The sequence below is a fragment of the Monodon monoceros genome, unplaced genomic scaffold (genome assembly GCF_005190385.1).
Source record: "Monodon monoceros isolate NGI ecotype Baffin Bay Population unplaced genomic scaffold, NGI_Narwhal_1 Super_Scaffold_3, whole genome shotgun sequence".
Classification (NCBI taxonomy): Eukaryota; Metazoa; Chordata; class Mammalia; order Artiodactyla; family Monodontidae; genus Monodon; species Monodon monoceros.
Genome location: NW_021703780.1, coordinates 26,764,040 through 26,787,418, shown reverse-complemented (window position 1 = coordinate 26,787,418; position 23,379 = coordinate 26,764,040). Strand labels below are relative to the sequence as shown.

Here is a 23,379-nt window from a genome sequence, read left to right as displayed (position 1 = left end):
TCTTCCATTCCTTAACCTCTTTATCTCCAGGAGATAGAAATTTGAAAACTGTCCCTTTGGCAACTTCACAGCCCCACAAGTAAACAGAAAAGCCTGAGGACTTCAGAACATCTAAAATATGCAATAAAATTACTTCTCCTCAAAGTTCAAGACCAAGTAGAAGTTTCCATAGTCACACTGCTTTTCATTCTCACAAGGGATTTCACTTTAAAAATTCACAATTATGCCCTTGATTAAATATTGTGGTTAAAGTAAGAAATGCTATTTCCTTTTCAATGTTTGCCTCAATCTGTAAGATCACGAAGAGTCGTTCTGGAGATCATTCTACCCCCGTTTAATTTTTTTAAAACCCCCTTATGCAAACATTAGTCCCTCTTATTTTGTTGTCTCATACCCAGATCGCTGACACCTATGTGGTAGCAAAGCCCTATAAATCTAAGGGCAGGGGTTCGAATTGTAGTTTCACACATTCAACAGTAATTTTTCCAAATTGATGTTAAAAATACATAATCAAGATTCCCCCAAAATATGATCATGAGAAAGCTTCCAGATAGAAACACGGTAGAAAACTAGTTAGACTACCACAATGAAACGTGCTCCTGTCACAGCTTATTAATCGACTTGGTGGACGATCATGCTTCGTGAGGAGTAAGAGGTGGAGGTAGTATCTTGGTATGTCACAAGTCAGTGCTCTCTCGTCTCTCTTCCTTTGCCTGTTTATGAATCCAGGACAAAAATAACTCTGGAAAAAAGTAATTGTCCAAAAATACTGTCTTCTTCATTTCGGAAGGAGGAAGGAAATAAGGAAGGGAGGGAGAGAGGGAGGAATGAAAGAAGAAAGAAAGACAGTATCACAGCGCCGTGGGCAAACTGCTGAGCCAGTACATAGTCGGGAGATCTAGGCTGGGGTTCCCACAGGCACTTTCTAAACAGGAAATTATGCACGTCCCTAGCTGATGGAAGCCTTCACTTTCTTGACACGCAGCTCGTGTCTTGAGTTGATGAGGGGAAATTAAATTGTTTTACAAAGTGACAGTATGGAATAGATTCCTTTCATACTGTGTTGCTGTAACAAATTCTCACCTACATTCCCATCGTATAGCTCAGTACCCTGGCTATTAAATAGCTTACACGACCGCCCATAATGAGAGGGGTCGGGGTCCTGACTGTCACAATAATCCTAAGTCTTGGTGTTTTTACCATTTTATTATTTGTGTGTCTTAGGAAGACGGAAAAGGGAAATCCAGGCGGACCGTGTATTGTGTAAAAGAAAAGGCAGTCCATCAGGCAGCCGCAGAAGGAGAGAGCTCATGAAGCCTTAACTCACAGGTGCCAAGGTAAGGAATAGGGGGAGGAAGGAAGGAAGTCTGAGAACTTTAGACAATGCTTAATTAGATTTTTTTAGAAGAAAGAAGAAGTGAGACAAGAGAGTGCTAACAGCTGACCTTGATTTAATATAATGATATTTTTCGGTGAAATAAAAAAAAAAAAGTTAGAAACTTATTCGGAAAACCGCCAGCAGAGGGCTCCAAGCTAGGTGCATTCACCTCCATCAGTGGCTCCTACATTTATCGGAAAATAGTCCCTCTATCCGAGGCTGAGAAAAGGGGGGTATTACTAACTCGCCTGTCTACTATTATAAATATAAGTGAAATAAATATAAGTGAGAGGGGAAAATACGAATATAACTACTTGGGATGTCTCCAGTACGTTTCTATTTAGGCAAGCCTGTGCCACCCGTGAAAAAACAAAAACAAAACAAAAAAATGGGCATAGGACAAGACGAAGTGGAAAATGAAATGATGATGAAAATACATATTTTGCTCGTTTAACTTCCCTTCAAAATCAGAGGGTTTTTTGCCTTTGCCTTTATTTTGTTTTGCATTTATTGAGTCCTTGCGGAAATCTTTCCTTACCTCACGTTGATTGGAAGGTTAAAGCGAAATGCAATAGAAAGTTAAGAGCGAGAGAAGCTGGCTCAAGTTAGGAAATTTTTCTTAGTAAAGAATGAGATTTTATTTGTACATTTTTTGAGGCACTTGAACTTTATAGATGCTTAAACACTTATTTCTAAAATTAGTAGATATGATAAAAATTGAGCTTTTAAAATGCTCTTAAGCAACAAAAGGTTTTCAAGAACTGGAAGAAATCGCTGGAGAAGAAAAAAAAAATCGAGCGGCCGTGCAGGATTTGCTTACACAAAATCCCAACAGAGGGCGCTGTTGCCCGTTCAATGACTTACGGAAGGTTCCCTAAGAAAAATTTCCCTTGCAATTTCTAGGATTTTTTGAATAAGGCCCACGTTGAAAAATTGACTCGGACTTTAATTGTACTTATGTATTTCTTTGAGTAGCTCTTTATATGTGTGTATATTTTAAAATTTATGCTTCATTCTTAATAAACCAGATTTCAGTTTTTCTGAAGAATTTACATAAATGTTAACCAAATATTTCCAGACGTTTCTAATTTTAAAAATATCTATTTCACCATAAAATAAAATTACATATGAAAATTTGAAATTATATCTATGTATATATGACTATATAAATAGTTACACTAAAAACATATTTTTAAGTAGTTTTTTTAATATAAAAGTATCCCTCTGAGGTTTTCTTTTAGTTTCAAGTTTTAGAGTTTATTTATTATAGACTAAGCAATGATATACCAAAAAGAGATGAAAAAGGTGTTAAAAGCATTCAGAGGAAAAAAAATTAAGATTTTTTCCAAGTGCTTTTTATTTGGGTTGGAATGATCTTTAGGTAAAAAAGATAAAGGAGTTATTGGTTTGAAAAGGAAAAGACAGTTATTCCTATTAATAAATTTCTGTCTAGAGAATCTGAGTTTCCAAGTCTATAATATTTATCTTGCAAAATATTGATCTGGGACTGATTTTAGTTCTGGAAAGGGAGGGTAAAAGCCGTTTCAAATCCCACCACACAACAAAATTAGGAAGAATACCTCCCCATGTCCAGACTAGCTCTGGGAGCAAAGAAGGAAATCTTCGCTCAAGCTCCTAGTGGAAAATCTGTACAGATTTTGTATACTTTAAGCTGTTAATGTTTAACGTAGAGGAAAGGAGAAAGGAAGGAAAAAGGAAGGAAGGAAGGGAGTCAGGGAGGGAGGGAGGGAGGAAGGAAAACGGGATGGAGGAAAAAGGAAGGAGGGAAAGGGAGGGAAGGAAAGGCAAAACATAAAAATTAAACAGGAAATGAAGAAAGGGTTTATTTCTGAAGTTCCTTCTGAAGCACCTTCTTCGAGTTCCTTTCATTTGGCTTATCTTTGAAAAAATTAAATTAAAAATCTGCAGAATTTTTCATTCTGCACGATATGAAGCATCTCCCTGGTTTTTATCGAATCGATATCCACCGTGGTTGGCCGGAGCCCTCTCTTCTGAGCGCACAGCAGCGCTCAGCAGTCCTGAGATTTACAGACAATCGCCCTTTGCAGATTCACTCTTATCAGGTTTAATAACTTCCACCCCAAATTGCCCTGGTCCCTCCTCATTCCCTCCTGTCATTTATTTTCTGCCCCAGGGGCAGAGAGCCTTCACTGGACTTCCCTTCTGGCTGTGGGAATCCTTCCGCACCCTGGAAGGAAGTAGAAAAAGGGGGGGGGCGGGAAAAGGGGCCAGTGAGGCGAGTATTCACTTTATTATGAAATTCGGAAACCCTGTGCCTTAAAGGGTGCCCATTTTCGAAGTTAGGTTAACTTTGCTCTTGTTGATGTTGATGTTTTCCTTTTCTTGGGGGGATAAAAAAGCTATACAAATCACCTTACCAAGAAAAAATACACTCAAAACAAACAAAAACCCACACACCCTATAGTATTTTTCAATATCTCCTTGAAAAGCATTCTGCTTAAACCTTCCAGAGGTTCAGGTGACCATTTCTTGACTCTCCATGATTAAAATCACTGAAAAGTTAGACAGCAGATGCAGATATAAAATGTCCCATGTCTCTGCAAAGAAGGCTTGAAATTAATATTGTGTTATTGTGCACGTATGTTGCTCCCTACATCTGAAAAAAGAAAGAAAAGAAAAAAACCTTCATAAAATGGAGACTTCAGCCAAGAAAAGAATGGCACATGAAATCCATTGAAAATACAGACAAACAACCCTTAAACGATAAGCAGTACAGACTGACGTGCTTCATACAGTGTTTAAGGTTTCAAATTTGTTGGGCAGAATGACCGGAAAATATGAGAAATGGTCACTGTGGTGAGCCGGGCTTTTTGTTCTACAGTGACTAAGGTACAGTGAAAAAAAAGAAAAAGTTGTGTAGCCATCAAAACAGAGAGATCACCCTTAAGATCCCCAAATCCAGCTTTCAAAACCCTCCTGCTGAACAAACAAGAAGAGGAGCTTTTGTGTTTAAAAATCTCAGTAATGGTCCCCCTTTAAAAATCTACATAGAAAATGGGAGACTGTTGGCACCCTGGTTTCTCCTTATGAACTGTAAAGACTTTAGTCAGTGGCTACAATGATTCATCATTTTCAATATAGAGGTTTTTAAATGTCTATATTTATATTAATCACACTGACCGACTCTCTCTCCTTTAAATGCATGTTTAGAGTCTGTAGGCTCTGTGTGACCCAGGGGTGCTTATATAACTAAATGTGGGTGTCTGGGTATAAATACGTGTTTATGATTTTTATAATATATATGTCTGTGGGTTGCATCTAACTCCTGTGTGTGTAATAATGTTTTTCTCTCAGCTGAGGCTTACTTCTCCAGCCTATTGTTTGAGACAACAGATATAAGTTGCGATGGGAGAGGAGCGTCGGATTTGGTGTGTATCCCCCATTTCCAATTATAGATGGATCATTACAGACAGCGGAGTCCTGAGAAGCCAGACATCTGCTCCTCACATGAATGCACTCACCTCCTAGAGACCCGGCTGCCATCATGCTCTGGAAGCTCGTGGAGAATGTCAAGTACGAAGATATCTATGAGGTGAGCCGACACCCCCGGTTGCATCTTAGAGCTTTGCAGATAGAGAATTTGAGCTTCTTGACACCCCCAACTCATCTATATTTTTAAGCTATTTGCTCGTAGGTTTCCGGTCGGTTTTCTCAGCTTTCTCCAACTTTTGGAAAAGCTGGCTTGGGGAAACTTCGCTATTCTTAAAAAGGACTTTAAGGTGGAAATCTGACTACTTTAACTTAGGGGATTTCTCTTTTTTTTGTTATTTTATTTTTCTTTCTTCGTCGCCCCCCCCCTTTAGGATCTGATGGGGAACAGTGGTGCTAGTGAATGTGGGCAGAGAAAATAGAGACTGATAAAGGCAGAGCCTCTCCACGTTTTGAATGTGGGAGAGAATTAGGTTTTCAAGACTACTTCGTAACAGATTCGAGCTTTTAATTTTTATTTTCAATAACATTTTTGAAATCGATAACCAACGGATCCCAGTACAGGACGAAAATATAGAAGGAGGGAGGTCGACGGATAGACGGACAGATGGATAGATGGATGCAGAGACAGCACAAGCCAAGGAGCCGTAGCAGACAATTTTTTAATTTTCTTTTTTTCTCGTGTTTTGCTTCTTTGAGAGTCGGGGCATCCAAACCACCCCATGTCTTCGCATTTTTAACGAAAATTTCTGCCCGGGTTGAGTGCGCACCGTTCTTTACCGCTGAGGCCAGGGAGACTCGGGTGGAGATGCTGCCCGAAGCCAGGCGGGAGCCTGCCTCCCCGCGGGCGGGGCGCCCCGGCCGTGCGCTCGGGTCTCGGGCGCCGACGGAGCGGTGGGGCGGCGGGGCTGCGCGTGGGCCGGGCTGCCGGGCGGAGAGGGGACGGCGGCCCAGGACCGCGGAACTTCGCTCCGAGCTCACCAGCCTGGGAGTCCCCGAATTAGGCGTGAGGGGAAGCGGGGAAGCGAAGATTCCGAGGAGACGTCGAGGGAGGGAAGCGGGAAAGAAAAACTTGTCGGAAGGCGAAGAGAAAGGGGCAGAGGAGTAAGGGACGGGGAAGGTAGAAGCTGGCGAGCGGGCAGTAGTCGGAGGTCGGAAGGAGGGGAAGGCGGAGAGGGGAGGGAGGACGAGAAGCCAAGTCTTGGGCGATCGGCGCGGGAAGCGCTCGGTCGGACGAGGCGGTCGCGATGGGACGCAAAGAGGATCCCCACCCCGCGGGGGACACGCCATCCCGCCGGCTCCGGGACGACTCCTGAAAGCCGGGCGGGGAGCCGCCTTGAGGACGCTAGAAACGGGCTCCTCCCGACGCCGCCGGCCCAGCCCCGCGACCCAGACTGCGGCTCCGCGGAGCCCGCGCGCGCCCCGCCGCTGCCCGGTTGCGTTTCGCAAGCAGCGCCCGGCGCCCGCGCCTGGAGCCTCCCAGCTCTGCCCAGCCCCGAATCCTGATTTTGGGGTGTGTGTGCGTGTGCGTGTGCGTGTGCGTGTGCGTGTGTGTGTGTTTGTGTGTGGGGAGAGAGAGAGAGAGAGAGAGAGAGAGAGAGAGAGAGATGAGAGGGAGAGAGGAGATTCGTCTTTCTGCGGAATGATGATTGGGGCTTTCCTTTCCTCTTTGTGGTTGTGTATTGACTGTAACGAAGAGCCGCGCCTCCGCCTGGTGGGGTTTGTTTCTGTTCGGCCTCCTCTTCCTTCTTTAACAGGCGGGATAATGGTCTAGTCGAAGGAGCTCGAACTCTCCTAAAGAATGTGAGCGCCCGAAGTGGGCTTGGCACGGGCGGGGAAGGGGCCACGGTGTAAATAGCTCAGGGTATACAGAGAGGGACTTCACTGGGTTCCGAAAAGTAAGGAGGATAAAACTCGTTCTAAGAGTCTGGAAGGTAGACTGGCTAAATGGGAAAGGAGGGAGGGAGAGAAGAAAGCAGGGAGGGAGGGAGGGAGGAAGGAAGAGGGAGGGGTGGAGTGGAAGAGGGAAAGAGGGCAGAATAAAGGGGGAGGGAGAGAGAAGAGACACACACACACACACAGAGAGAGAGAGAGAGAGAGAGAGAGAGAGAAATACTGCAGGTATTCCTATCTGCCTAATTTTTCTGCTCAAAAAATATAGGAGAACCCGCAGCCCGGTGGAAGGAGCCTATTTAAGTCGGGAGAAAGGTTGAACTTTAACAGAAATGGCAGTTAGGCCAGTTGAACGGGTTCCTGAAACATCCAAAAAGGTTTTCTGTTGCCCCTGGCTTTGCCTGGAAAGGATAAGTTTAGTGTACTTGAAGATTGACTGCATATATTTTAAATTGAAGTAAAAAAAAATCACAGACTGCAGGAGCACTAAAGAGGGAAAGGCTGCACGAGGGATGGAAAGCCCCCATCTCGCCTCTATCCTTTAATAAATAAGCATAATCTCCAGTATGCGTGAAAGTCTGCAAACGTCACTGTAAACAACCGGGCCCACCGGTTTACTTTGCTCTCCCCTCCAAAGGAGGAGGCAACGCCTTTTTATTTTGTTTTTTAATCTGCACGGGAAGCACCTAGGGCGATCCATTCTTCCCAGTAGGAAAGTCCCTCTCCAGGAACCAGGACACCTACGTTCTGCACAAGCCCCCAGCGATGCTCTCTCCCTCACCGCCTGGTCCAGGGGAGCAGGGGCTGCTTTACGCGCGTCCCCGGCTCAGTTAATTGAAGTTCTGCCTCTTTCCTGCTAAACTTTTTCCCCGGTCTGCCTTCGCCAGCCCCCTCGTCTGATTACATCTAGTAATTCTCCACTGAATGAACGTCATTTACAATAGTAGGGAGCTCTGCGCCCGCTGCTGCTTCACGCTCCATTTGTCCTCCATTCTCCCTTTAAAGTACTCGTGTAATATTAATAGTCATGAATATCAATTATTATGAGGAGGTGTAGGCAAGTGGAGGGAGGAAGGGGCGGCCGAGCAGTCTGAGCCCAGCTTCGGGCGGAAGAGGACTGCTTCTGGAGCCCCGAAGAACCGCAGAAGAAAAAAGCCAAAAAAACAGCAAGAGACCGATGAACAGCTCTGTGTGTGTGTGACAGGCGACGCCAATCTCGTTTGGTGGGGGGGTAAATTTTTTTTTTTTTTTGATGGCTTGTCCTGGAAACACCTCAAGCTCGGCTCCTGTGTCCAGCTCGTTTCTCTGCTGGACTCCTTGATTTTTTTTTTAAATCATTGTTTGATTTTGAGCAGTAACCAGGCTTTTTTTTCCAGATGTTAGTGCACACCTATTCGTCCATGGTGAGTCTGGATTCACGTTGTACCAGAATTGCATGCTCCCTCCTCTTACTGTCTCTCTGTCTCTGTCTCTTGTGCGTGCGTCTCACTCTCTCGTCTCTGTCTTCCTTCGAGCGCCTTTGGCTTGGTAATTTAGCACCATAATTGGACGAGGCTGCAGCTGCTTCTCTGCATTGTGTGTTCGTCTGAGCTCCATGAGTCAACTGGGGAGAGGGGGGAGGCTGAACAGAAAAACTTTTTATTTGCCATTGCAGTTTGGAAATTTAGGTGACTATTTCTCCAAAAAGAACCATGGGGACTATACCATGGCATTTCCACAGAGGAGAGGGAGAAACTCACACACACACACACACACACACACACACACACACACGCCTCTCCCCCCTCCCTTTTCACTGAGTTTAACACTCCACTTAGGACCAGCACTAAGTTGTCTGGGCCTTTATTTGTTCTTTTTTCTCCCCCCCCCCCCAACCCCAGGTCCTTCATCTCCACTCCCTGGAGTAGGACAGCAATAGATATATTTAGAAAAGCAACCTTAGAAAAACTCCTGTGAACCACAGTTCAACTTTAACAGGGACTCAGGATATGATTTTGAATGAGATCCATTTCAATCAAACACTACATAAATTATTTAATTCCTCTTGGGGAGGGAGGGGGGACTGGAAACTCAGATCAGGCAGATTCCTGGGTCTCCTGGAACGACCAAGTCGTGTGGGGAGCTCCTGGTCAGCCGGCTGGGTTAGGAAGAGTAACAGCAAAGCCAATAGTATGAAGTTTTATTTGTCATGCTTTGGGCCTCTGGAAGAGTTAGGAAAAAATAGTTTAAAACACCCAGAAAAGCAAATACCCTATGTCAGACTCCTGGATTTTTCATTAGGGAATTGAGAATCTCCCCCCATACACACTGTTACTTTACCCTCACCCCTTTTGCCGGTTTTGCACCCCAACAGAGGGCTTAGATGTTGGTTAAGTGGGTGATTCTCCCCCTTTTCCCCCAAAGCCTCGCATTTGGAATTGCTGAAATCATGTACCCTCTGAGTCAGCTTGGGAGTCTAAGTTTCAGACTCTTGCGTCCCCTATCTCGGGAAGAAGATGCCGTAGGCGGGCTTCTCCATTTGTCGATTGTATTTTTTCCTCCCCTTCTCTCTCTCTCTCTTTCTCCTCTCCGCTCCCAGGACCGGCACGATGGCGTCCCGAGTCACAGCTCACGGCTCTCCCAGCTGGGCTCGGTGTCCCAAGGACCTTACTCCAGCGCTCCGCCGCTGTCCCACACGCCGTCGTCAGATTTCCAGCCACCCTACTTCCCGCCCCCCTACCAGCCGCTCCCCTACCACCAGAGCCAGGACCCCTACTCCCACGTCAACGACCCCTACTCCCTGAACCCCCTGCACCAGCCCCAGCAGCACCCCTGGGGGCAACGACAGCGGCAAGAAGTGGGTTCAGAAGCCGGCTCTCTCCTGCCCCAGCCTCGGGCCGCCCTGCCCCAGCTCTCGGGCCTCGACCCCCGGAGGGACTACCACTCGGTCCGCCGGCCGGACGTGCTCCTGCACTCAGCACACCACGGCCTGGACGCGGGCATGGGTGACAGCCTCTCGCTGCACGGTCTCGGCCACCCTGGGATGGAAGATGTCCAGGTAACGGCACACAAACAATCACACAGTAAACAAATAACAAATGCCCCGGGTGGGGGGACAGGCGGGGAGGGACAGCTGTGTCTCCTTTGGGGGAGGAAGTATTCATCTTTAGAACAGCACCAGCTGGACACCACGTACGTAACTGTGTGTATACGTGTATGGCTCTCTAGTGGCGATTTCTGGAGGTCTGATGATGAAAGCCAGAAGCACTAGAAATGAAAGAATGAAGAAGAAAAATATATGTGTGTTTGGCTAGTTTAGGATCATCAGAATCAAGGCTAGATGTTTTCGTCTTGCCTTAGCTATGCGACTCCTTCCTGTTCTCTTGCGCTTCGTGCAAGCAAGCTGGGTGCCCTCCCCCACCCACCCGCTCTGCAAGCCCAGTAGTGGGCCTGGGCCCCCTGACGTGGCAGGTGGAGTCCTGACTGCCTGAAGCTACAGCATGGAGGTGCAGGGACCTCTATAGAGGTTCTTGCTGGATTTGCAAAGACTTTGTTAAGCATGACAATGCACAGTGGAAGAAAAATGTGCTATTTTGTCCAAGCCAGGTCTTACGTTGAATGTCCCATAAGCTGTTGAACCCTTTTCCAAGATAACTGAGTTCCAGGGTCATTATCTGAGAAATGGAAGATTTGTGAGGAGAGACCCAGAAAGTCATAATTCTGTTTGGGAATTCATGAGGACACATATGATTTTGGAGATTCTTTTCCCCCTTTGGACCATTAAACGACTGTGGAGCAATGTTCTCCACATCCCTCTCCAGTCCTCCTTTCCACTAATACCCTCTCCCCAGTGTCACCACCCCAGTTGAAGAGGCATCATATGTTTGTTTCTTAAAAGGCTCCAAACACTCCCCCACCCACTCACTATCCCATCTGCAATCTACACAATGGAGCCTGATTTGGTGGAGAATACTTGGTTAAACTAAACAAAGAAACATCAAAGAAATGATTTATAAAAACTCTCTGGGTGATTCTGAGCAGGTCTCCTTTTCCTCCCTAATTTAAATGGTCTCCAGAAAAGATAAATATGGTTGAAAGGTATTCAATGGATCCTTCGGTCTCATTGGCATGGTTGTATATATTATGCATCATTATGGACATACCTCTGAAGAAAAGGAAAACAATATGGGAAAGGGAAAGGGTGCATGAGTCCTTCCTCTTTACCTTGCTGAAGAAAATGTATTTTGAACAGTTAAAATGTGGGGACAGAATTAAATGCTGTCTGTGTGTAGTCTATGATGGCTTACTGCTTTCAAGGAAATTCAGTTATTTAATATTTCCAAAAATGACAGAATCACCTGAGTTGTGGCTGGATTTACCCATAGTCATAAGAATGGTAGTTTTGTTGATTTAGGCGAGCTTAACTGTCCCTGTCTGGAGATAATGCTCATTTCAGAATATCATATGAGAAAGGAAATATTTAATCATGGATTTTTTTTAATGCATTGGGGTAATATATGTCTGGGGGGAAAAGTTTTTAAATTAACCTTTCTGGGTACGGTTCAAAGTGCTAGATAATGAAAGTGGATCAACTCATCAGCATTGCTGTTGGCAATGCTGCACTGGCCGTGTCACCGCACTGGGCAGGCCTAGTGGTTTAGGCGACGGAACCCAAGCATTGCGCCCAAAGAGGGAACAGATTTCTTTGGTTTTAGTTTTTTGTTTTTTGAAAGAGAGAATTGTGAGAGGTTTGGAGTGTTTGGTCAAATGCAAGGGGCCAGAGAAAAACAGGGCCAAGTCGGTGTGCATTTGGGAGAGCACCCTTGTCCGAGTTGTGGCCGGAGCTTAGACCCGGGAGGTGAACAGAGCCCAGAGCAGAGACGGCGCAGGCCCAGGGCCCTCGCTGCTCCCCGCCCACCCCACGTCTCCCCGTTCCTCCCCAGATGCATCCCAGCAGGTCGCCTGGCGAGGTGCGGAGGCCCTCGGGACTTTCTCGGGTCGACCCTCACTGCAAGGGGTAGTGGGGGATACACTCTGCGCCCGTCCCAGGAGGGGAACTACAGGGGCTGGGGCGATCTCTGTCTCCGCCGTGATGACAGGCGTCCTGAGGCCGGGGTGTGGTTGACGTGACACGGGGCAGGTGACAAAGAAAGACAGGGGAAGAGATGGACCTAGGACCAGACCCTCGAATCTAGAGGCTCTGCCTCCTCCGTCCAGTCCCGGAAGATCCACTTCTGACTTAGGAATCTGGAACGCGGTGGGGGACGGCGGCTGAAGTTGCAGGAGCTGATGGCGGTTTCGGCGTTTCGCGTTTTCTGCAGCTACGGGATGCGTGGGCTGCGCCCCACCTGTCTGTAAAAGGGACCAGGGGTGCCTCAGCCTGGACCCCGGTCACTCGTTCCATCTCAAGGGCCTGTTGTGTGTGCTGGATCCTCCTCCCCAATCCAGCCGCGGATCAGGCAGATCCCAGGGCGCTGCCAGGCCGGGGGCCCTCACACCCAGCGGTGCTCACCTGGCCTAGGGCTGAGGTGAGATGTTGTGTGACCCAGACACACGCGCGGGGCCACCGCCCCGACCGTGAGAGAAGCAAATGAGGAGAGCTAATTAACCAAATGCTTCTAATAATTTTTTAAATGAAACTATAAAACCCTGTCAATTTCTATTTCAATTTACTCACAGGGGCTATTAAGCCAGCAAATCGCTGCTTGGGTTCTGGGTATGCTACATTCTACCCATTGTGTATGTGTGTGTGTGTGTGTGTGTGTGTGTGTGTGTGTGAGCGCGCACGTGGGGAGGGGGGGCAGTGTTTAAAAGTCAGAAAAACAGCATCAGAAAGAAAGAGAGCGTGAGGTGACACCTAGTTTGGAGCTTGTTTAGTTGCTGTGAACACCTCTTTCCTTCTTCCGATCTTTGCTCTCTAACCTCTCATCACCTTTACTACCTAAGAGTGTAAACATATAAGGATGTTAAGTCAAAGCCCTTACACACACACACACACACACACACACTCAAACACACCCTAGTGTCTTAAAGCAACCCCTGGTATCACTTTTAACTAAAGAAGTCTAGTAATTACGAGTCGGAGTCGTTTTTCTGAGCTTCCGCACGCAGTCCTAATTAAATCTTTACGATCCTCCCTGTGACGATTAAGCGCCAGCATGCTGCGTGAATATCCTGTACAAAAACCCAGCAGGCGCCCGTAATTAGATAGAAAATCAGACAAGAGCCTTCTCATTAACTACCACAACTACCCCACGTCGCTGATGGGGCGTGTATACATATTTACGTACCGACGTGAGGGTGAGGTGTGGGCGCTCACGGTCCGGGGCCTGTGAGATCGCGGGTCTGCCCACCCACAGACACAGGCGAATATTTCTGTTCTGCGTGGACACGTCGCCACTGTAGACACGTGAGCACAAAAGGCGTGAATCGTGTGTGTGCGCACCCGTGTGCATGGTGGGGTCTGCTGGGAGTTCCGAACAAGTTACATGAAGCATTTTTCTTTTTTTTTTTAAGCTTTGTACTATTTCTTAAGTTGGAGATGGCATGTTGCGACATGGAAAATGGTCCTTACGGAGAATAACAATTTCCCCCATCTTTCTGAGAACAGAAGAGTGGCTATGAAAAACGAAAAGAAACAAATAAACGTGACCCCTCCATGATTAGATCATCTCGTTTCTAATGTGCAGCTTGTTTGGGGTACACAGTCTCTTCCTTGTGATGAACACACGCCCTGTCTGGGGATGCAGCTTGAGTGGGTGGGAAGTGCTGTCTAAACACAACCCCCCTTACAAGCCCTTTGCTTTTTACTCCTCTGTAGAGTGGGTGACAGATTAGTCCAAACGTAGGATCAAGGAAAGCAGCTGTTCGTGGCAGAAAGGCCTAGCATTGATTTTTCTCTTGGGAGTAGGGGGAGGGAATCCACTGCCTTTGGGTGCCCTGGGATGCACGGCTAGAACCCTGTTCTGGTGCATCCTGACAGTAAGAATATCATTCTAACAGCTATGTCCCCTCTGAAATGCAGCCAACAACTAGGGTTGAAACTTTTCTTCTCTGGGATGAAAATGGCAAGGAAGGTGAATGTTCTTTGCCATTACCCAGGTGCTGACTGGGAGATCCTCCGTGTGTGTGTGTGTGTGTGTGTGTGTGTGTGTGTGTGTGTTGGTGTGTCTGTAGTCACTGCCTTTCTAACAGGTGTGCTTCTTGCTGGGTAGCAGAGGTGGCAGGGTTGGGAGGGGAGCAGATTGTGCAGGTCCCCCCAAGCGATTGTCCTGCAGCAGGAAGCTCACCCAGCACAGGGATGTGTGTGAACTGCAGTGGGTGTGCGGTCCTGACAGCCTGCAGACGTGTTGCTATGTGTTGCTGTTCGCATTCCATTCCAAATTGCTCAGACTTTAATTAAAATCCTATAACGTAAACTATTATGTATTTGTAAAATGACTCTGGGGTTAAGATGCACTGGGATAGCATAGAAAACAGAAACTGCTCTGACTAATATTGGTGAAAATCTTTCAGTGCTGCCAGATTTTCACAACTCATAAGAGCAAATAATATAAAAGTTTATGTGTCTATGTAATATCTATGTTTAACGTAATAACTAAACCAATCCTGCATCCCAGATGTCTCTCACAGTTTCCTTTTTCCTCTTCTTCCATTGGAAGAATTTATAGTTTGGGTGTATTTCATTTCTGTGTCCATTTGGAGGTAATAATGATAATAATAAAACCTCCCTTTGTGAATTAATATAAATGGAAATAACAGCAACTCCAGTTTGGAATGACATGATTTATGAGTGTGATTCTTTAATATCCAGTCGATTTGAATAGTGATGTTTTTATATTCACAGTCAGTTGAAGATGCCAATAACAGCGGCATGAATCTATTGGACCAGTCTGTCATAAAAAAAGGTATGGATTCTTCCCCCCGCAAAGTAAGAAAAGTTTCCTCTGCGTTCATGTCTTTATGATGAGTTTTCACTTTGAAGGATTTCATTATTTTATAAGACACAAATGTTTGTTCACAATCATAGCACAGCGACTATCTGGATGAAAATGCCTGTTGGGAAGAAGGAATGGGGGTGGGGGACCGCAGGGAGAAACCCAGATGAGAGAGACAGAGGAACAGAAACTATTGCCATTTTTCTCACAGTACCTTCGCTAGCAATTCTGGATACATTGTAAATAATTGAACTACCATCACGTATGGAACCGGCTGGGAGACACTGCTTTCAAAAATATGCTATAATTATTTCATTGATAACTGGAGTTTGTTGAGCTAAACCCTGTGCCATTAGGGGTAGCTCCTTCTCTCTTGGCCTTTGTATTTGATTTTTGGGGTGGTAATTTTGTTCCCAGTTCTCTGTGTTTTATGAGTTGTTTCTTCAGATTTTTTAAAATTGTGCCAAATGTGTTGCTAAATATGCTCTTCCTGAGAAGCTGAGCCGGGCTCTGCACATTTCTCAATCTTCCTACATATGCATTCACGATTTAGTGTGACTGTGGAATCACCCCATACTGTTAAAGGGCATGTGATATTAACAAATGTTTGCAGTCTCTTGTACAGCTGTAAGCAAAATAATTAACTAATTAAACTAATTAAATGTAATTACAATAACTCATTTCAGGCGTATTGCAGCTGCTTAATTTCCCCCCCTCTTCTCTGACAGTCACAGAGAGAATGCCTGGCGATTAGGACGGCTGCCTGCCGAAAGGCCCCAATGTCACTCACATGCCACAAATTTAGGAGTTTGAATGTGTAAACAGTGCAATCTTTAATTATCACAAGAACTGGTATTTGGAGCTACAATTTTAACTACTGTAACCCTTTCTTATCGATGCTGGAGAAGGCCTGTCCTTCTGTTTGGTGTCAAAAATCCCTAGCTGCAGTCACTTCTGATTCATTTGAGCCAGAGGACGTTCACAGAAACAATTAAAAGAGAAAAAGATGCTTCAGAAAGTAACGCAGAATCAAGCCGGTAGCATAGGAGGGTTGTGAAGGAAGGATTCCAAACAGGGTGGGGTGTTCTCAATTTTCTTCTCTCACAAAAGCAGAAAAAGTCGCTTTGAGAGGTGGGAGGTGGGAGGCAGAAGCTGTCCCTGAAATGATGCCATTTGGCTTTGGAACGTAATATCGCCAAGAAGACTACTAGGGTTTGGGGCGAAACTATTTTAAGTGTTGCTCCAAACATCTCTTCTGCTCTTCTTTAGATAGTATCGTTTGGGTTTTTAATGCCAGGGTTTGGGTTTGCTGGGACACTCAGGCTCGTGCTTTGATTTGCAACTGCGCTGACAGCTCACTTTCACCATTTCCTCCTGGGTCTTCTCTTCTGGTTAATTGCTGGTTGATGGGAGGTGGGTATGGGGAGGAGGAGAGGCGCTTCTTCATTGGCTTTCTTGGTTTCTTTTCTGTTTTAGTTTCAGTCCCTTTTCATGGAAAGCTAGAACCCCTTAGCTCGGGGTTCTGTATCCTAGAAACAGCATTGGGGCTGGCTGTAGGGCATGCCCAACTGATGACCAATCAGAAATGTTCTTAAGAGCCAGGCCAATAAAAATATTTGGAACTTAGCTTACCTAACAAAATGGAGCTGAAAATATTCTTAGATGTGGGATGCTTTGGTTTCAGGGCTTGTATATGTTTGTCAGTGAAATGTGAATACGTATGTATATGGGTATCTCCAGGAATAAGAAGAGGAGAATGCTGACTGTCACTGGTTCTGTCCTGGAAACTCAGAGTACTTTTTATGGCCTCCAGAATCTTTTTAAAAAATGTGCAGCTTAAAGTATCTAAGTGGCACCCCAGTCATTTTATTGATTTAGGGAGTGTGGTATGAATATAAAGTGTGAGGTCAATTCTATTATTTAATATTTCAGGTATTTGCTTTATTACATGATGAAAATATACTAATATATTTTTATCTTTAGAGAGCCATGGGCAAAAGAGGAATAAGTGGTTGATTTACTTTTCTAGATCACTGTGAATCACTTAAAATAAGGTTATGGGTTCATTAGCTCCTTCCCTGCCCTCTGGTCTCCTGTCTTTGCCCCTCCACCACCTTTATGAGGGATGACTCCCAGAGATTAATTTCATAAAAGAGGAGGTGAGAACGTTTCCTGAACTAAATATTCTAAATTTCAACAACTGGCAAGGGACTAGTTTGCTTTATTTGTTTTCTAATGGGCTTTTAGAGAGATTTTAAAAATTCTACCTTATTAATAAAAAAGGCAGCAACTGGCCCAGGTTTAGGTGTCTCTGCTTCTGTGTGATGTATTGAAGGCGGAAGACTTAGACATAAAGGATATATGTCTCTGTGTGTGTGTCTCTCTCTCTAATTATGGAAGGTCTCCCTCCTAAAATTTAACCAGTCCAATTTTCACCCGTGTTGATATCACCCCATAGATTGTAGGTGAGCTCTCTTGTTATGTTTGCTATCTGGGCTTAGCTGACATTTCTGAAGTAATTTAGTTAAGAGGAAATGAGTTGTTCCCAGTAGAGAGAGCAAACGAGTGGAGTGAAGGTAGCCAGCGTGATAAATGGCTCTTTCATTTGAAGATCTCCAGAGCTCGTTTACGGCTAATTTTCTGTATTGGCCCCCTTTGAGCTATTAATGCAGTCGGCAGGGACGGGGCCCCTCTCCTCTTAGCTGCCCCATTAGAGCTCCCATTAAGCCAGCGAGTCTCAACTCGATGGCAGGAGTGGGGGGAGTAATGAAAGGTGCTTTTTAAACTCTCCTAATCTAAACCGGCAGAGGGTGGTTAATACGATTTGAAGGGGGCTGGTCCATGAGCAATCAATAAAGTAATAATGAGAAGGATTCGGTGCATTAACAGTCTAAAAATCCAACGAGACATTAAAAAATCATTCTTAACTCTCAGTTCCATTAAGATTAGGAATCTGGGCTGGGAGGGGACAGGGTGGTGCCCAGCTCACGTAAATGATCACTGCCACCATCCTACAGCCTAACCTAAAGGAGGCTCACCTAGGCTTTCAGAAAAAGTTTTTGGTGCAATTAGAGGCCAATATGCAATCGGCTTGACACCTTGGGTAGCAGAAAAGATGCTGGGATTTCTTGGAAAGGCCAGAGTGGCTGGAGTCCAAGGTCCAAATGTTGTGACTGTGGGGCATTTTCATTGGTCCTGGGGATATCTTGTTTGGTTAGTTTCAGTCCAACCTCCTGTTCTCTCCCACTTTTTTCCCCCCGTTAGTCTGGCCCCTTCCCCACATAAACACTTTGATTGGTGTGGATTTTCTCTGGGTGGGGGGAGATATGGAAATTGCCAATTTCAATTACAAGGGGTTCTGTTGGGATTCCTCCTTCTGACCTAGGAGGTAAAAGCTCCCAGAATCTGTTGGAGCCTTTGAGAAGGGTATGAGTTTCCTCTGAAATGGAGAGGTTCACATTTCCAGAGCTGACTTGGATCCCAACTGGTATTTATTCAACTAGAGACTCTCAGCTACGTTTCCAGCCACCCAGGGAGTAATCAGAGTTCATAGAATTTCAAAGCTGGAAAGGTTAGACACTCTTCTCCAACTCCCATCCCCACCCCCCAGTGTGGAAACTGAGACAGAGAGAAGACAAATGATTTTCTCAAGGTCCCACACACCGAGTAAGTGATGGGACCTAACTCAGCCTCTTAGGCTTTGCCCCTAAAGGATGCCAACACTGGACGTTTTTTGTTTTGTTTTGTTTTTTTTAAGTTCCAGCTTTCTCTGTGGGAATCCTTTTATTTTTCTTTCCAGGATTTCAGTGCTCACATTTATACCCATGCTTTTATATACACGTGGAATAACATTTAGCCAACAGGTAGATGAGAAACAATGCAAGTATGAGGAAAGTGGTGATCTGCTGGTAAGAAGTAATTATTTCAAGCAATGCTCTACCTCTTGTGGCTTCCTGGTGTAGTTTCCACATCTAAGTCCGGGTATATTACAGAGGGACTTATGCTTCAATCTATTAGATGGGTTCATTTCTTCCTTCTCTCCCACCAGCAGGTCAGACCCACAGAGGACCCGCCTCCAGTCAAACACAAAGATCTCAAAGCTGTGATTTCATACTTAAGTTTAAAGAGTAAAGATGAAGAGCTAACTTATTAACACTTGGGCTCTATAGAGTCCACTAATGAATAAGATTTTCTCCAGTTTTCCTTCCTCTCTCTTAAATAAAACTCCAGTCCTTGTAATGAAATATTGATCGTTTTTTAAACCTTTTTGTCTTTTCCTCCCATATAATGCAAGTTTAAAGAGAGGGGAGCAAATTTGGGAGGTGTTACGTCCAGAAGTTGGCCATGCTATCCAACTGAGAACTGAAGAAGAAAAAAAAACCTCTCAGTTTTAATGTATGCACAGAAAATTGTAAACATGTAAAAAACTGAAAGCTTCACGCTGAGTTTTGCTATGCTCCATTTCCTTACCATTTCCTGCTGTCGCTTTAAACCTATCTTAGTCATCTCTGGGTTCCGTGAGCAGGGCAGTGCACTCATAATTACTAACAAATCAACCGGGCCCTGTTGCTCCCTGGGTTTATTGATAAGCTGGAGGAAAGCAGAAGGGAAAAGACAAAGAGGATAAAATATGGGGTTAATCAGCTGAGGAAAGCATGTGCGACAGTGGTGGGGAAGGTAGATGCTAACAGTAGGATGGACTTAGAAAAGCGCAGGGACAAGAAATATGTAGAGTCTAGTTTAGGGGACCAGTGCAAAGGCCCAGGTGGGAGAGAGGTTTAGAACCTGAGGACGGGAGAGTAGAGGGTGCAAACAAGATTGATACTTAAATTAGAAAATAGAAATATAACCTGAAGCACCTCTGCTCTAATAGCCTTAGTCTTTGAGGGGAAAAAACAATGCCACCCTCCTCTTCCCCCTCTCCCTAGACAGCAGAGTGCTGAGGGGAGCTGACTGGGTGGGTGATGTTTAGGTGATAATGTATATGCAAAAACGTACAGCCCTTGGGAGGGAGCGATATACATTCCCCAAAGGAAATTGCTCTTGTCTGGTAAATCAGGCAATTAACAATAGTGAAATTAGAGGGCAGGTTATAGAATGTCTCTATAGACCTAGGTTTTCAAGAGATTTGGCGCCTGGGACTGTGAAAAGCAGGTAGAATTTCAGTTCTCAGGAGATACTCAGTTTCCAGTCTGGGAAATAGGAACTGAACTTACTATTTTCAGCTTGGTGCTAAGGTGTAGGGCAAGCCATTAAAATATTCTTTCTAAATAGTATTTACATTTTAAAATGTTGCTGAATATCAAAGATGAGATTTTTAAATACATTTTATTTCTGTAGTTCATACCATGTTAAAACTACAAAGGGCCGTCTATATTTTGGGGAAAAGTTTTTCCAGGGTTACCATGATTATATATTATTTGCTTATAGTGCTTGAATATGAATCCGAAATATAGAAATCAGGACTGCAGTGAAAAAAAAGACATATTAAAATAGATGTGGATATTGTGCAAGATAATTAAATGACAGAGTGTTCCCACCCCAATCACTGTTTTTTTAAGTAAGTCACTTAAATCCGTATTTTACTCAAATTTAATTAATACACTTCAAATTTGCATTGGTTCACTCTCAAATGAGAAGCACTTCACTGATGAGACTATGATCAGGAGAATCAGAAAGAAGAAAGCCCCCTCTGTAACTCCCCACCACCACCGTGACAGGGCAGAAGATTCACTCTGGTACCTAACATCATTCATCTGCCCTGAGACAGACTCTGTAGACAGATCCAGAAATCCCAAAATGTCTACTAAGAAGTAGAAAAAGGGAATGCTTCAGTCTTCCCATCCACTTTCCTCAGAAGGCCCTTTCTGCAGGTGTTTGTAGAGGGCCAAATGCAATTCATAGTGAATAAAAGATCTGGGACCTACCTGGCTTTTAGGAGTCTCTAAATAATCATGGAGGTCTGAGTGCTAGGATCTGTGGTAGAGAGAATAAGCTGTTTCAAGAACCCTCAGGGTGGTTAGTCTGTTCTAGACAAGGGAGGTTATATAACTTATTTGGTGTGTGGGGTTCTAGGCTCCAGATGGTAGAAAGAGCATATCTTTCTCTTACTAGAGTTATAGAATGAGACAGAGTCTTTATTAAAGAGGGGGAATGGAAGCATCCTTTTTCATGCCAGAAACATTGCATAAATCCCCTGGACTGGTGATCACCAAATAGTGCTTGAGGGGCTTCAGATCCCAATGGAAGTAGCTAAGGTGTAGGGTAAGCCAGGAGGGGATGTTGCCTGCCCAGTGGCTTCTAGAGCCTGCAGAAGAAAAATGGGCATCAGCAGTATAGAAGTCCAAGGGAAGGAGACTGTCAGGGAACTGGGAGGCTGACCTTGCACTGTTCCTCATTCCCAGCTCATTGCCAGCCTCTGGTTCTATCAAGCCCCGCCTCTTCCTGAGGTGCAGATGACACTGAAACACAATTAAACAGAAATACAGGCTGAAGAGACTGAATGCGCCTGGGTAGCAGTGGCAACCAGCTGTCAGCTCTTATTAACTTCCGCATAAAACATACCTTGAGTGCGGTTTGTTATCAATTACTTGCCGAAATGAAACAACTGGGGCAAGGCAAGACCGCTGCTCACATGAATTAGAGTGATTGGTTGATTGATCAGGGCACCTGTTGTAAATCATAACTGCTCCAAACAATCACCAGCCGGTGCTTTACATTAATTTGTAAACAAAATTCATGTCACCGCAGAATTGCTTTCACTGGAGAGGAGCATTTGGGTTCATTTCTAAACGAATCTGTTGTTAGGATGTTGGAAAGAATGGGATCCACTGTAGAGAAATGAGCAGCTCTTTGGGGCCCAACTCCCCTGTTTAATGGTATTATTACTTGGCTGTTCTTGGGCAGGGTGACAGATGGTGCCCACCCTCCTGATCCTTGCCAGTGATGACCATAGATTTGTGTCCAACAGGAGAGGAGGGAAGGGTTCCCATAAAGACCACTGGTATTACTATTTTATATCATTGATAGGGGTGATCACCTTCAGGCTTCAGCACCAAATGTGATTATCAGGAGACAGATCAGGACACTAAGATTCAGAGAAGTTTAGTGAGATGTTTAAGGTCACACAGCCAGCACGTGATGGAATCGAATTTGCCAGGTTTCACAGCACAATCCAAACTCTGGGTTGCTTGTTTTTCTTGATTTGTGTACTGAGCGGGACAGTGGCAAGCGACTCTCACATGTCCACACGCATGGGGTAAGTTTCCAGAGGAGTGATGGCTTTTGCATTTGTTTGTACACAGTGCTCTGAACGCACCGCAGAACCACGGGAACAAACACTTCCTCCTGCAGCTTTCCGCTTGGCTCCTGCCCTGTGGCCTCGCCCCTGCGCACTCAGCGACACATTCTATCGGCCGGTCACCAGGATCGAAACCCGGTCACCTTTATGGCATTTTTTTTTTTCTCCCTCTCTAGTTCCGGTTCCTCCCAAATCTGTGACTTCTCTGATGATGAATAAAGATGGCTTCCTGGGAGGCATGTCTGTCAACACCGGTGAGGTGTTTTGCTCGGTCCCCGGCCGTTTGTCTCTGCTCAGTTCAACTTCAAAATACAAAGTAACTGTGGGGGAAGTTCAGAGACGGCTGTCGCCCCCCGAATGCCTCAATGCGTCTCTCCTCGGCGGCGTCCTCAGAAGGTAACCCCCCGTATCAACCACTTTTTATACTGCGCGGTTGCCTAGCAACCGGATCCCTAAGTGCGTGCAGCGGCCGCCAAGGGCTCCGCGCGCCCCCGCACGCTCCGCCTCGCCCTTCCGCTCACCTTGCGGGCCTGGGAACCTTTCACTTCCACTGCCCGGCACCTGGCGCCCCTCTTCCCATCCCCAGGACCTTTCGGGGCATTCTCTACCTTGAATGGGACCCACAACCTAAACTTTCCTAAAACAGGAGTTTTATGGAGCAACCCCTTTCGTACCTGCAATGTACTCTGATCTCTACTTTGTTTGAAAGTGCACTTCGTGGCCGACTAAGTTGGTCCAGTCCCACTAATGCATTGTGCCCCGCAGTTTGTAAAGCTCTGTTCTAGACTTGTGTGACTTCCTTTCTTCAGTACCACCACCAGTAATAACAACGACACCACTTTAGAAGTATTGACAATTATTCCTTGGGGCCATTCATATGCTCCCCGATATTGGAGAAAGACAATCTTATAGACTCCTTGTGGAAACTGGGGAAGGAGGCGGCTTTTATCTTAAGATTCAACGCCTCCCCCAAAGTCCCTGCTAACGCCTGAACCCTTTGGTTAGTGTCCCTGATATGAAAGTGACATTGCATGAGATGAATTTTTCAAGTTAGCCTATCTTGGGGGTTGAAAGTCCCTTTCTTTCCTAAAAGTGGCTGGGTGAACAGTACAGCAAGAGAGGTCAGAGTAACTGTTTATTTCTTGTAGTTTTGCTCAGACCTTAGCACATAAAGGAGGGTTGTTGGGAAGCAGTAAGGGTGTGACCCACAGACTTTTCTCACTTTGAGTCCTTTTGCTCTGGTCTACTTTGTAGTTCAGTTTTCAACTGAGTCCTTTGAGCCCCACAATGTGGAAGTTTCCTTCAGTCACCCCTGGGCATTGATGGTGGGTGTATGAAACTTACTATGCGATTAAGTGAGATAATCAATATAAAGTGCTTATCACATAACTAAACTCTCTCTAATGCTAGTTTTAGTGTTA

The 23,379-nt window shown here is 45.3% G+C and overlaps 1 protein-coding gene across 11 annotated transcripts in view; it reads left to right on the top strand.

The window, feature by feature from the left end:
- The first annotated feature begins 4,714 nt into the window (after positions 1-4,714).
- TFAP2B (transcription factor AP-2 beta) overlaps positions 4,715-23,379 on the top strand; it is a 32,675-nt gene continuing 14,010 nt past the window's right edge. For 3 of the 11 annotated variants that reach the window (XM_029243617.1, XM_029243615.1, XM_029243616.1), the window contains exons 1-4: positions 8,741-8,911; positions 9,321-9,779; positions 14,568-14,628; positions 22,135-22,354. In XM_029243617.1, the coding sequence (XP_029099450.1) occupies positions 8,741-8,911; positions 9,321-9,779; positions 14,568-14,628; positions 22,135-22,354 (911 nt within the window). Of the gene's footprint in view, positions 4,953-5,800; positions 5,970-6,143; positions 6,363-6,611; positions 6,653-7,676; positions 8,146-8,740; positions 8,912-9,320; positions 9,780-14,567; positions 14,629-22,134; positions 22,355-23,379 lie in introns of those variants that run through there. The other 8 variants (XM_029243618.1, XM_029243620.1, XM_029243625.1 and 5 more) reach the window with 7 other exon arrangements.